Genomic DNA, 13,903 nt, shown 5'->3' on the forward strand with positions numbered 1-13,903 from the left:
CTGACCAGCATGATTTAAGCCGGTGGTTTTCAATCTCTTTACACTGGGGGACCGGTGAAAATAGGAGAATTATTTCAGGGACTGCGAAGGCAGAGAAATCACCGTGAGCCCCAGTGAATTAGACTAAGATCACGGCTTAGGAACCTTCCCATAGCGGGCGGGGCAGGGTCCAACCTCCCTGCTAAGGATTAAAACAACAAAGAGAAACAAGCCCGGGCTCAGTTCACTGCAGGAACCATCCACTTCAGCTGGCCTGGAAGGACCCTCAGGCCAAGAGGACCCCTATGACAGAGCGGCCAGCTGCCCAAAGCCCAAGGCTGTAATAATGATAACTATTATCACTGTTCTTATTATAACAGTGACTTGTATTTTAATAGTATTCTGACCCCTGGCCACATGGCTCAGAGGGTTAGAGCATCATCCTGATATGCCAAGGTTGTGGGTTTGATCCCTGGTCAGGGCACAGACAGGAATCACCCAATAAATGCATAAATGAGTGGAACAACAAATCGGTGTTTCTCTTTTTTTCTCTCTCTCCCTTCTCCTCTCTCTAAAATCAACCAATAAACACAAATAAAGTAAAACAAAATAAAATAGTGCATCCTGGGCCCTGGCCGGTTGGCTCAGTGGTAGAGCGTCGGCCTGGCGTGCGGGAGTCCCAGGTTCGATTCCCGGCTAGGGCACACAGGAGAAGCGCCCATCTGCTTCTCCACCCCTCCCCCTCTCCTTCCTCTCTGTCTCTCTCTTCCCCTCCCGCAGCCAGGGCTCCATTGGAGCAAAGATGGCCCGGGCACTGAGGATGGCTCCATGGCCTCCACCTCAGGTGCTAGAATGGCTCTGGTTGCAACAGAGCGACGCCCCAGATGGGCAGAGCATCGACCCCTGGTGGGCATGCCGGGTGGATCCTGGTCAGGCGCATGCAGGAGTCTGTCTGACTGCCTCCCCATTTCCAGCTTTGGAAAAATGCAAAAAGAAAAAGAAAAAAGAAAATAAAATAGTGCATCCTGGCCTTTGTGCATTCGACAGCCATGTGCTGCCTGCTGGTGGCACCGAGGACACAGATGGGGGGCAGGGGACACAAAACAGACTGAGGTCAGCCTGGTGTCCCAGTGAGAGCCGATTCCTGGCCAAGTGTGTGGTGCAGAGAGGACCAGGAGTGAGAGGGCTTCCTGGAGGAGGTGATGCCTGACCCCTTCTTAGAAGAGAGGAAGACATTTCATACAGTCCTTGTAGAGATATGTGCAGGTGGACACCAGGTCACTGGGACTCAGGTCCTGGCTGTTATGACCCAGAAAATGTGATGTGTCCCAAACTCCACTCTGTCGCGTGCCAAGAACTTGCTCACTGGGCACACACGCCTCTCTACAGAGTCAGGTCCTCGAGCTGATATGACGGCCAGCACCAGGATTCTCCAACAGCCCAGCGAGGCTGACCCCTCATCCCCACCTCACGGCTGTGGGCACTGAGGTTCAGAGAGCTCAGGCTCATCAGGGTGGTGGAAGGCGCGGCTCCAGACAAGCGGCCAGCAGCAAGCCTGGCTTTCCCCACCTGCTTCCAGGCCGGCCGCTGGTCTCCCTCCCAAGTCTCTGGTCAGCCCCGATGCCGGGCAGCCCCATACCGTCTGCTTGGGATCAGCAGAGAAAGGAAGGACCCCAGGTGTGTCTGGCTGCCGGCTGGCAGGCTGCTGTGAGCTGTGACAGAAAAGCTGCCCCCTCTCCTCTCTCAGCCGGGGGACAGCCTTCGGGGGAGGTGGCCGCACATGGACACAGACCTACATGCAGGAACCCCACTCCGACAGCCAGCCCGACGCTGACAGCTTCACACACGCATGCTGCCTGGTTGTTATCTCACTGTCTCTTGTCAGTTACCGCCTTGCTGTGTGATTCCGGGTGGGTCACTAGACCTCTCTGTGCCTCTGTGTCCTCAGGGCTAAGTCAGAGACGGTGACGTCCCGGGACAATCAAATGAGGTCGTGAGTGCGAGACAGCTTAGTGACTGCAGAAGGGTGTGACACGTCCCAGAAAGCAAAGGGTCTGTAAATGGGGAAACTGAGTCAAGGCCACACTCCAGGTTTCCTGGGTCCCACCTAGTGAAATTCTTCAGTAATGACTCCCCTTTGGGGGGACCTATGACTATCTCAGGCCTCACTGCAGACCCAGGAGGTGGTCCTATCACCTGCTGTGCAGTACAGGGGACTGGTGGTCTCACGGGGACAGAAGCCAGCGTGCCCCAGGCTCCCAGCTAGGAAAGGGGGACTCCCCTGGACTTCCCCGTGCTCCTGGGGGCCATCTCTGTCCACTGTCTCCAGCTGGGCAGGCGTTCAGGACACAGGACATGGGGAAGGCAGGTGTAAGAGGACTTCACCTGGAAGGCAAATGTTCATGGTCATGGGCAGCCTCCTACACGGTTTCCCTGGTGATGACTTAAGACCAAAGCTTTCGCTGTATGAGGAACAGCAGTTTAATTTTCAAGATGCATATAAGTGTAGGTGTGTCCTCACAACCGTCACCAGGCATACCCCCTGATTCGGCCTCAACACTGCATCTGTGCTGTTGCTGTCCGGGTGTGGCCACGAACACTGTGGCTTCTCGGACAGCTTTGTGACATCAAAATACTGTGGGTGGGACAGGCAGGGAAGGAAGGTGGTGGGGATACTTTTACAGAAAACTTGAAAGAAATATTATTTTCCAACCCACAGAGACACTCGAGCCGAGGAATCTGACTATAATGAGCAGACTGTCACCACCCCTCTACCCACCCACCCACTCCTGGTCTGCACACAAGTCTGCTGGGACCTCATGCCCACCCGGACGGCTACCATCAGAACCACAGAACACAGCAAGTGCTGGCGAGGACGTGGAGACACTGGAACCCTGGAGCATGGCTGCTGGGAACGCAAGATGGTGCAGCCCTAATGGAGAACGCAACAGCCGTCCTCAGAAGACCGGACACAGAACGGGCACGTGACCCAGCCGTCCCACCTCTGGGCACGTTGTGACAAAGCATGGGAAGCAGGGTCTCAAGGAGCCTCTGCTCACAGCAGCACATTCACAGCCGCCAAGAGGTGTGACAGTCGTGCCCATCCAGACGCTCCCCTCGCGATGAGTGGACACACCGTGCTCTATGCCCAGCGCACAACGGCACTCACCCTTAACAAGAAAGGGAACTCCAGCACCCGGCACGGATGGCCCTGTGACAGCATGCTCGGTGAGAGAAGCCAGCCCCAGGAGAAACTTCCCTGAGGTCGCTGGAGAAGTCAAGTTCACGGAGACAGAGAGTAGGAGGTGGGTGCCAGGGGCCAGGGAGTGAGGAGTTATGTCTGACGGGCATGAAGTTTCCGTTTGGGAAGGTGAAAACGGTCTAGAGGTGGGTGGTGGTGACAGTGGCCACATAATGGCCACGAAACTGGACACTTAAAATGTTTAAAATGGTAAATTCATGTTACGTGTATATTAACACAAAAATGTGGGAAGAGACACATAATAGGAATGGTGGTTTATGCGCGTGTTCAGCCCAGCGGGTGCCAGCCCATCCCCAATTCTCCGTACTGACTCCTTCTTCACCTGGCTAGCTCTGGTTCCAGTGGGCTGACCTCCACAGCCACTCGCCACGCCCCTCTCCCTGGGATCGCCACGCCCTCTCCCTGGGATCACCACGCCCCCTCCTGGGATCACCACGCCCCTCTCCCCTGGGATGATCACGCCCCCTCCTGGGATCACCACGCCCCTCTCCCCTGGGATGGCCACGCCCTCTCCTGGGATCGCCAAGTCCTCTACCTGGGATCGCCACGCCCTCTCCCTAGGCTCACAGCCCTCTGGGTGGCCCCTTCTGACGTGAGAGAGCTCACCAGGTCCCGATACCTACACACACACACACACACACACACGTGCATACATTCAAGTGCACATATTCATAAACACAGACGTGCACGGACACGCACACACAGGCACCTGTGTGCACACACGTGCGTACACACGCACCTTCATGCAGAGGGGAGTAAGTGCTCCTGCTGTGGCCTGTCGCTGGGCATGACCCCAGCCCTGCTGCTTTCTTTCACCTTCTCACACCTCGACACATCATCCCTTCATCAAACCTCCCTGCAAGTGTGCCTCAGTTTCCCCTGCCCCCCACGTGCACAGGGAAGTGCCTGGCAGGCAGCTGCAGACTGCACAGACATCCATGCTGCCCTGCGACACCCACACTCCGGGCCTGCTGGGAAAGGGGGTGCGGACACAGCAGGGGTGGGCACAGCAGGGACACTGTAAGGGCGGGCACAGCAGGGGCGGGCACAGCAGGGGTGGGCACTGCAGGGGCAGGGCCAGCAGGGACACTGTAAGGGCGGGCACAGCAAGGGTGGGCAGAGCAGGGGCGGGGCCAGCAGGGACACTGTAAGGGCGGGCACAGCAGGGGCGGGCACAGCAAGGGCAGGCACGCAAGGCAAGGTCGGTCGTCATAAAATGAACAGGCCTCCCTCAGCAGCAGCAACAAAAGTGCACTTGACATGCAAATCGGGATGTCAAACGCAGGCTGGCAGGCTTAAAACCAAATCGGGGACCGTGTGCTGGCAAACGATAAGCGGGCACAAAGGGTTCCGAGTCACCTGACAGGCAGGCCCTGCCCGTGAGCAGGTGTGGACTAACCTTGGTCATGCGGCCCCACGTCCGAGAGAATCCTCCATCCTCTCCTCCTCTCACCTGCCCAGCACCCATCCTGCGCCGGGCTCACCGGGGCCGGGTGCCAGCAATACGCACCTGAACAGGCAGGACTCGGGGGTGTTGGGGGGCGGGGGGCTCAGGCACCCCTGCCCTGTGCGTGCCCTTCAGGCCCCCTCTGGCCCCTTCATCCTGATGGGGGACTGGGCTCCCCCGCAGAGCCGCCCAGCCACCACCTCCCCCCCCTGGACTGTGGAACCCCCTCCAGGGTATTGATCTGTCTCCAAAAGTGAGGAGCAGGCATTTTCCACTGGAACAGGCCGCAGTGATAAGTCCCTGCTGGTCAGGGAAGATAGGGAGCTCACGTGAGGCTGGAGCAGATTTGCAGGGGTGGGGGGGGCTCTCCCAGGGCCTGGGGGGGAAGTGACACACCGACCTTGGTCAGCGGCTCCAGCAGCAGAGCCACCACAGCAAAGGAGCCAGGGCTCACAGGCTCCGCACAGGGATGTGGGGGTTCAGGCCAGAGAGGACTGAGGCAGAGTGGGGACGTCTGTCAGCAGCACCGCCCGGCCGACAATCTGAGGGCCTTTCACAGCGGCTCTCACAGTCCAGCCCCTCACAGTTCCCGGAGCCCAGTGCTGCTCTCACCCTGGGTTACAGACGGGTAAACTGAGGCTCTGAGCGGGGGGTGGGTGGAGGAGGGTGACTCACACAGGCTGCTCAGAGCTGTGGCATGACCGTCGCCTGACCAGGCACCGAGACCGGGAACCAGCACCATCGTGGACCCTGGACTATGGCAGGGAGACGGGGACACACGCGGGCGGGGTCCAGGGGAGCAGGGTCCCCGGGGCGCAGACTTGAGAATCTCCTTTGGGTGCTGCTTCTGACCGTGGAGCCAGACGCCCTCCGGACCCCCAGAGGGCGCACAGGACCCGACGCCCCTAACAGTTACTTCTCTGCTTGGACTCAGAAGGCAGGGTCCACCATTCACTGCTGAGCTCTGACCGCATAAACACTGGTGGAACGAGGGAGTGCGGGAATGAAAGGGTGAATGGGCGCCTCACCACACCGTGTCCCCAGGGCCCAGAGCAGGCCCTGGCAGGTGCCTAGGGACGGCAGACGAGTGGGCGAGTGCCCACTCAGTGCTCCCAAGCGGGGGACACGAGCTGCCCACGGCAGGGACGCGGCTCCTCACTCTCCATCTGGAGACTCCCAACTCGCTCCTCCCCTCCCCTGACGTGGGCAGGAGCGGGCGTGGTGACCTTCCTCACCGAGAGACTGTCCTGAAGAAAGTCCCCACAGCCCACAGGATGTGCACACAGCGGAGGGTGGGGGCTGGAACAAACCCTCCACCTGAGAACCAAAGAGATTCCAAGATCTGTTCCCAGCCAAGGTGCAGGATGGTGACTCGGGGAGGTCCCGGAGGCCACGGTGTGCCAGCTGACAGCTGCCCCGTGAACTCAGGAAGGACACCCCAATTAAATCAGCAGGAATAGTCAGCTGGTGACCAAAATAGCATCCCAGGGCCGGCGCCCCACGGCCATGCAGGAGGACACCCTCGGGCTCCCCTGGAAGAGCAGTGAGATGACAGTGAGATTCTTGCTGCAAGGAATGCAGTCGGCCTAAGGGGCCGAGTCCTACGCAGCAGGCAGAGTGCGAGGCACTCACAGGGCGGAGCTACATGGGAAATAACACCAAACTCTCCTACAACGTTCTCGGCAGAGATGTGGATGTCAATATGGCCACCGTCCCGCCTGGCACAGCCGGGCAAAGTGCCCAGCACTGTTAAGAATTTTTCCAGTTGAGGCCCTGGCCGGTTGGCTCAGCGGTAGAGCGTCGGCCTGGCATGCGGGGGACCCGGGTTCGATTCCCGGCCAGGGCACATAGGAGAAGCGTCCATTTGCTTCTCCACCCCTCCCCCTCTCCTTCCTCTCTGTCTCTCTCTTCCCCTCCCGCAACCGAGGCTCCATTGGAGCAAAGATGGCCCGGGCGCTGGGGATGGCTCCTCGGCCTCTGCCCCAGGCGCTAGAGTGGCTCTGGTTGCGGCAGAGCGATGCCCCGGATGGGCAGAGTGTCGCCCCTGGTGGGCATGCCGGGTGGATCCCGGTCGGGCGCATGCAGGAGTCTGTCTGACTGTCTCTCCCCGTTTCCAGCTTCAGAAAAATACAAAAAAAAAAAAAGAAAAAGAATCTTTCCAGTTGATCCCACGACTCCGCAAGCTCGGGGCTCAGAGGCCCCCCCGGCGGCCCGGGTCACGCAGCAGCCGGGGAGCGGCCGGGCTGGGGTGCAGGCCTGTTTCTGCCAAGGCCGGGGCAGGTTTCTCCAAATCAAGGCCGACTCCTGGCCCAGGACACGGGGCACGGGTGGCAGGGCTGGCCGGCGGAGCTCACAGGACAGGAATTGTCACTGTCATCGAGGCTCCAAGATAAACTGTCCCCCAGACCAAATGACCGCTTCCCGCTCTGGTGGCCAGAGCGTGCTTCAGCTCTGGGCCTGGGGGAGCCATGCTCTGGGCTGGTGCCGGCACAGCCTCGGCGTTGCCAGCTCTGTCCGTTGCCAGAGCTCTGTCCGACCGCTCCTGGAAGCACGATGGAATGGGCAGGCCCTTGGGCTTCTAGGAGTCCATCCAAAGCCCATAATCACTGCACCACGTCGCAGACAGCACCGGCAGCGACCAGCGCTCGGCAGCAGGAGATTAATGTGTGATAACACCGTGTGTGTGATGTGTGATGTGGGAAATCACGCGGCCACAGACAGTCCGCTGTGGAACGGTCTTCCTTAGACAGCAGTCCCTCGCCCCCTCCCCCCAAGCCCGTGTGACCTCCACAAGAAACAAGAGGTCAGTTGTGTTCGGGGCACACCACCTGGCGGGGAGCGGGGGCCCTCAGAACAAGCCCCGTCTGAGCGAGCGGCGTGACAGGGAGCCACGGCAGAGGTGCAGGCAGGGTGGGGGGACCAACCTCTGATGCTGAAGCCTCCAGGGCTGCAGAACTGGGGGCTGCTGACCCCCATTCCTAAGGGACAGGGGTAGGGGAGGCAGCGCTCACAGGATCAGAAAGGTTTACAAAGGGACAGCCGCTCAGCAGGAGCCGTGGCCCTAACAGAGGGACACACAGGGAAGGCGCTGGCCAGATGGGTGCTCCGGCCTGTCTCTACCCTGCCCACGCCGCTCCTGAGCGGGCACAGCGCGTGGTGGAGAGGAGCGGCCGCGAGCACACCCCGGACGCAGCCTCTCCCACCTGGAGCAGGAACGGGGGGGGGGTGTGGGAGCAACCCCCCCTCCGCGGCCTCCTCCACCTGCCCCCACCCCTCCCCGGCTGCGGCCTGGCCCATCTCTGGGTCACGCTGACCTGGAATCATAATGACACTAAGCACGGTCGAGGTGGGAGCGTGAGCGGACACCGGCCACACTGACGGCTCCACACGCAGCAGGGCTGTGGGGGGAGCCCAGAGGGACGTCCTGGCACAAGTGACAACGACCAGTGATGGTGTCATTTGTCCTTGGCACTTTTCTTCATTTGTTTAACCGAACGGGGTGAACATGACTCGGGTCTTTTTAGCTGGCTAGTTGGTTTTGTTTTATATTTCGGTTTTGTTTTTGGGTTTTTTTTGCATTTTTCCGAAGCTGGAAACGGGGAGGCAGTCAGACAGACTCCCGCATGCGCCCGACCGGGATCCACCCAGCACGCCCACCAGGGGGTGATGCTCTGCTCATCCGGGGCGTCGCTCTGCCGCAATCAGAGCCATCCTAGCGCCTGAGGCAGAGGCCACAGAGCCATCCTCAGCGCCCAGGCCAACTTTGCTCCAATGGAGCCTTGGCTGTGGGAGGGGAAGAGAGAGACAGAGGAAGGAAGGGGGAGGGGTGGAGAAGCAGATGGGCGCTTCTCCTGTGTGCTCTGGCCGGGAATCGAACCCGGGTCCCCCGCACGCCAGGCCGACACTCTACCGCTGAGCCAACCGGCCAGGGCCATTGTTTCATATTTCAACACTTTTTAGTTTACTGAGAGGTGCAACTGCCCCCACAGGTGGGTTTTCAAACATTGCCCCTTCCCCCGTAAGAGCCCTCATGCCTTGTGCCATCACCAGCCCCGGCCACCGCACTGACCCCTGCGACCTGACCTGCTCTGGACTTTCAGACGGTGAAACCCGACAACGTGTGGTCTCCTGTGACCGGTGTCTTTCTCTAAGGGTCATGTTTTCAAGACTCACGCACGGCACAGGGTGACAGGGCAGCCCTTTCCTTTTTCAGGGCTGAGTAGTGCTCCGCTGAGCGGGGAGAAGGTACAGCGTCCCCGCATCTGCACGCTACCAGGCATTCCCACCCAGAAGACCCTCCCTCCCTCCCGAGAGGGCGGAGTGGTCCCACACCTGCACGCGGCGAGCACCTCCCCGAGCCGAGCGGTACTTCCCCTCCCGACTCCTCCCAGCCTCCCTCCTCTTGTGCTTTTATCCTGTCGTTTGTGCAGAACGGCCCTTTCAACCGCCCCTCTTCCTAACAGACACATCTGTTTCTAAAAGAAAGTTCATATTCATTTACATTCACGCCTGACACGCGGAAGTACCACCAACGCCGGACAGAGAAAAGGACCTCGGAAACAAATACTGTGAGCACAAAATAATCCGGCTCCTGGCCACACTCGGCTGTGCTCCCTGTGGGACCAGGAGGGCGAGGAGAAGCTGGAATGGGGGGGCTTCTACCCAGGAGATGGACGCCTCCTGCAGATGCACACGAGCCGGTTGTCACCTGTATTGCAGGTGCGTCCCTGCCCCCTGAGGCTCCGCCCCCGAGGCTCCGCCCCCGAGGCTCCGCCCTGCCCGCTCCGAGTCCCTGCCCCCCGAGGCTCCGCCCTGCCCGCTCCGAGTCCCTGCCCCCCGAGGCTCCGTCCTGCCCGCCCGCTCCGAGTCCCTGCCCCCCGAGGCTCCGTCCTGCCCGCCCGCTCCGAGTCCCTGCCCCCCGAGGCTCCGCCCTGCCCGCTCCGAGTCCCTGCCCCCGAGGCTCCACCCTGCCCGCTCCGAGTCCCTGCCCCCCGAGGCTCCACCCTGCCCGCTCCGAGTCCCTGCCCCCCGAGGCTCCGCCCTGCCCGCTCCGAGTCCCTGCCCCCCGAGGCTCCGCCCTGCCCGCTCCGAGTCCCTGCCCCCGAGGCTCCACCCTGCCCGCTCCGAGTCCCTGCCCCCCGAGGCTCCGTCCTGCCCGCCCGCTCCGAGTCCCTGCCCCCCGAGGCTCCGCCCTGCCCGCTCCGAGTCCCTGCCCCCGAGGCTCCACCCTGCCCGCTCCGAGTCCCTGCCCCCCGAGGCTCCACCCTGCCCGCTCCGAGTCCCTGCCCCCCGAGGCTCCGCCCTGCCCGCTCCGAGTCCCTGCCCCCCGAGGCTCCGCCCTGCCCGCTCCGAGTCCCTGCCCCCGAGGCTCCACCCTGCCCGCTCCGAGTCCCTGCCCCCCGAGGCTCCGCCCTGCCCGCCCGCTCCGAGTCCCTGCCCCCGAGGCTCCGCCCTGCCCGCTCCGAGTCCCTGCCCCCGAGGCTCCACCCTGCCCGCTCCGAGTCCCTGCCCCCCGAGGCTCCGCCCTGCCCGCCCGCTCCGAGTCCCTGCCCTCCGAGGCTCCGCCCTGCCCGCTCCGCGTCCCTGCCCCCCGAGGCTCCGCCCTGCCCCCCGAGGCTCCGCCCTGCCCGCTCCGAGTCCCTGCCCCTCGAGGCTCCGCCCTGCCCGCTCCGAGTCCCTGCCCCTCGAGGCTCCGCCCTGCCCGCTCTGAGTCCCTGCCCCGAGGCTCCGCCCTGCCCCCCGAGGCTCCGCCCTGCCCGCCCGCTCCGAGTCCCTGCCCCCGAGGCTCCGCCCTGCCCGCTCCGAGTCCCTGCCCCCCGAGGCTCCGCCCTGCCCGCCCGCTCCGAGTCCCTGCCCCCCGAGGCTCCGCCCCCGAGGCTCCGCCCTGCCCGCCCGCTCCGAGTCCCTGCCCCCCGAGGCTCCGCCCCCGAGGCTCCGCCCTGCCCGCCCGCTCCGAGTCCCTGCCCCCCGAGGCTCCGCCCCCGAGGCTCCGCCCTGCCCGCCCGCTCCGAGTCCCTGCCCCCCGAGGCTCCGCCCCCGAGGCTCCGCCCTGCCCGCTCCGAGTGCCAGGGCCCCAGGGAGCCCAGGTGCGGAGCTCAGAGCCGTCATGGGAGCTGAGTCAGGGGCAGGATGGGGCAGCCGGCACCCCGATTAGTTCCTTCCACGTGTGCCCACGATGCTCCGCCATCCGCGAGGCCGAGAGAGAGGCGCACCCAGCAGAGTGAGAGCAGGCTGGACCGCGCTCTGACCGCCAGCCCTCTGAGGCCAGGACTCTCTCCACCCCCATGAGACACCCGGGGTCAGGCTCCGTGCGGAGCGCGCGTGCGGCAGGCGCGAGGCAGCGGGCTGGGGGGAGGGACAGGACAGGCCGCACGCCACGCCAACCACAGGAGGAGGCTGCTTTCCGAGAGAGCGGGGCAGGACGGCTCTCGCACCTCGCGGCGGCAGCCGGGAAAGGTTTGTTGGAGACACAGACACAGGAGAGAGGGGCTCGCGGGTCCTGCTGGCTGCTGCTCACGCACAGCTGGAGGCGGGGGGTCCTGCCGGCTTCCCCAGGTGTGCGGTGTGTCCGAAGTGACCACAAGCGCGCGAGCGAGAGGACTGGTCACACTGAGCGCTCCCTGGCTGGTCTGGCAGCAGGTGGGCAACGGGGACACTGAGGGGACTCCCCACCCCCGTGACTTCCACACGGGTCCACACCCGCTCGAGTCACCAGAAATGCTCCGTCTCCCTCACCACTGCCGGCCAGTCCTCGGAGCTCCTCCCACCGCGGCGGTGCCCAGCCCGGGGCCAGACAGCAGCACCAGCCCCCCCAGGGGAGGACAGCACCCTCAGCCTCCCACAGGGAGCTCAGCACCTGTCACCCCAGGCTCCTGTGTCAACCCTGCACAGGCTCCAGCGGTCACCCCAGTAGTTACCTGGAGGCCCCCCGGGGTCCTGCCCTGCCCTCCCCCCTCACCTGCCTCCCACATCACCACCTCACACCAGCAGCCCCCCCACCCGAACAGCCCTCACCCACTTTCACAGCTCCTCCTGTCCCTTCCACTCAGGCTCCTGCCCACCCCCACCCCCCACTGCCCGGCTGGTCTCTGTCACAGCGCTCTGGGCAGCAGGGACATCAGCGAGGTGCCCACCTTCTGTCCTCCCCGAGGACACAGTGCCCTGCAGACAGGGACAGCCCCTGAACCGTCTTCCCCATGTTCCCACGAAACACCGTGCGGCAGCTCAACACCTGCCTCCAAGTTCACCAGCGAGAGGCAGCTGCCGGTCGCAGACCCGGAACAAGCCTCCGAGGCCAGTCACGCACCCGCTCCATCCAGGTGCCGGGGACCTCCCTGGAGTCACCCACGGCGACTGAGCTCCCTGTGGCCCAGGGCCCAGAACCTACTCCCAAGATGGGGTGACCCCCAGGAAGGTTCCCCCCAGCCCAGCCCTGTCCTGGCGGGAGGAACAGGAAGCAGCCGCACCCAGCAGACCACTGCCTCGTTAATGTGAATTATGGCCTCACGAGCTGCCCGCCCCCTGGAAAGGTCCCGAGGGAACCAGCCAAGGACATGAAAAATGGACTCTTTACAATGTTAAATAATTCACCAGCAGGCAGGCCTCACCAGAGGCCCGGTGGGCTTTCTCCTCTGGCAGCAGCCCCGTGCTGGCCCAGGCACTGGCCGCCTCAGCAGGGCCTGCCGGGCGAGGAAATCAGGGAGGGAGACGTCCCCTCCTCATCCTTGGGGTCATCCCTCGTCCCAGCAAGGTCCCTGGAGGTGCCTGGGGCTTACCTCAATACCGTCAACGCCACCCAGAACAGCCGGGAACTTGTCCGTGGCCGTGTGAGTGCGTCTGTGGACAGCAGAACCCTGCCAGGTGGGGTCTGGCCCCCAAAGAGATGGCGGGTGCCCAGCTCCAGGGCCACGTCCTGCCATCGTCCCAAATTTCACTCTTGGGAAACATCCACGAGGACAAAGGCAGCTTCTCGCCAACCATGTGGGTGCCCAGGGAAGGGGGCGCCCTCATTATGACGCACGGAATCAAGTGACTAATTCATAACCAGGTCCGTTTTCCGGCCCAATGCAATGCTCAGACACAGACATACGTACTCCTCTGGCTTATCTAGCATCTCAGAGGCCGTTCCCTAGAAAGCGTCCCCCTGAACGGTTCCCAGGCACATTTCCCCCCTTGCAGAGAACAGCCCAGCCTCCCACCCCCCGCCCAGGTGTGCAGGGTTGGCCCACCTGGACACCCACATCCTGGGACGTGGGCCCAACCGGCCTCCCAGAGCCTGGCTCCCCCCGCAGCCTCCCCCACCCAGATCCACAGGCAGGGACTCTGCTGCCAAACGCCTGCTACTATAAATAGCAACCAGCGATGGGGACGCAGACGCCACTCTCTGCAGACATCAGCACAGCCACAGGCCCATCTGCAGCCGGGAAAAGAAGGCACAGATGGGGTGGGGGGGTGTCAGACGGGGCGGGGCCGGTGAGCGGAGGAGCCCCGAGCGCTCAGCCTCTAAAGGACCCTGTGACGTCAACACCACAGAAAGACTTCCAGCAAAGAGACCCCAAGAGTGCTGGTAGACAGGGTGCTGTCTCTGCCCCTGAGGGCTGCCCCCGGCCCCGTGGACGGAAGCCAGGGCTTCCCAATGGGTCAAGGTAGTGTCACCTCAGGGGCAGTGCCCAGGGGGTTGTTCCTGCCTGGCAGGGGCCCTTGGGGTGCACATGGGGCCTCTGGCTTGCCTGCTTCCTGGCCCACTACTCCTGCGCAGGCCCCTCTTGCTCAACCAGGACATCAGCCCTGTGCCAGGCCCCAGACCAGCCGGTGGGGCCAGAGAGAGGGCAGAGGGGCGACAGACTCGGGACGTCCCTCACAATGCACAGCGTCTCCGGCGGGCACTTGAGAGACCTCCTGGGCAAGGCCTGGTGGAGGCCCGTCCCTGGTAAACAGCAGAACTGGGATCCCCACCCCTACCAGCGCGCCCGGCCACCTGGTGCCCCATTCTCCGGGCAAGCCCGGGTCCAGGGACCCGCTGAGCTGCCAGCATGCAGGGACAGACACCAGAGTGCAGCGGTTCCCGGGGCCCCACGAGGCGGCCGGGGGCAGCACATGGCTCCAGGACTGAACCACAGGGGCCGGCCCCTCCACACGGAGCCGCGGGCACCACGACCACCACAGCCAGGACGCTCGCCGGGACGAGGGGCCCGGAGAGTGAGGCTCGGTGCCCA

General features: G+C 63.3%; 1 protein-coding gene across 1 annotated transcript in view; it reads right to left on the reverse strand.

Moving 5' to 3' along the window:
• Positions 1 to 948: 948 nt before the first annotated feature.
• LOC136312231 (IQ motif and SEC7 domain-containing protein 3-like) overlaps positions 949 to 13,903 on the reverse strand; it is a 43,091-nt gene continuing 30,136 nt past the window's right edge. The window contains exon 2 of the mRNA XM_066241780.1: positions 949 to 2,033. Coding sequence (XP_066097877.1) covers positions 1,961 to 2,033 — 73 coding nt within the window. The 3' untranslated portion in view covers positions 949 to 1,960. The remainder of the gene's footprint in view (positions 2,034 to 13,903) is intronic.

Source organism: Saccopteryx bilineata, chromosome 8 (assembly GCF_036850765.1).
Source record: "Saccopteryx bilineata isolate mSacBil1 chromosome 8, mSacBil1_pri_phased_curated, whole genome shotgun sequence".
Classification (NCBI taxonomy): Eukaryota; Metazoa; Chordata; class Mammalia; order Chiroptera; family Emballonuridae; genus Saccopteryx; species Saccopteryx bilineata.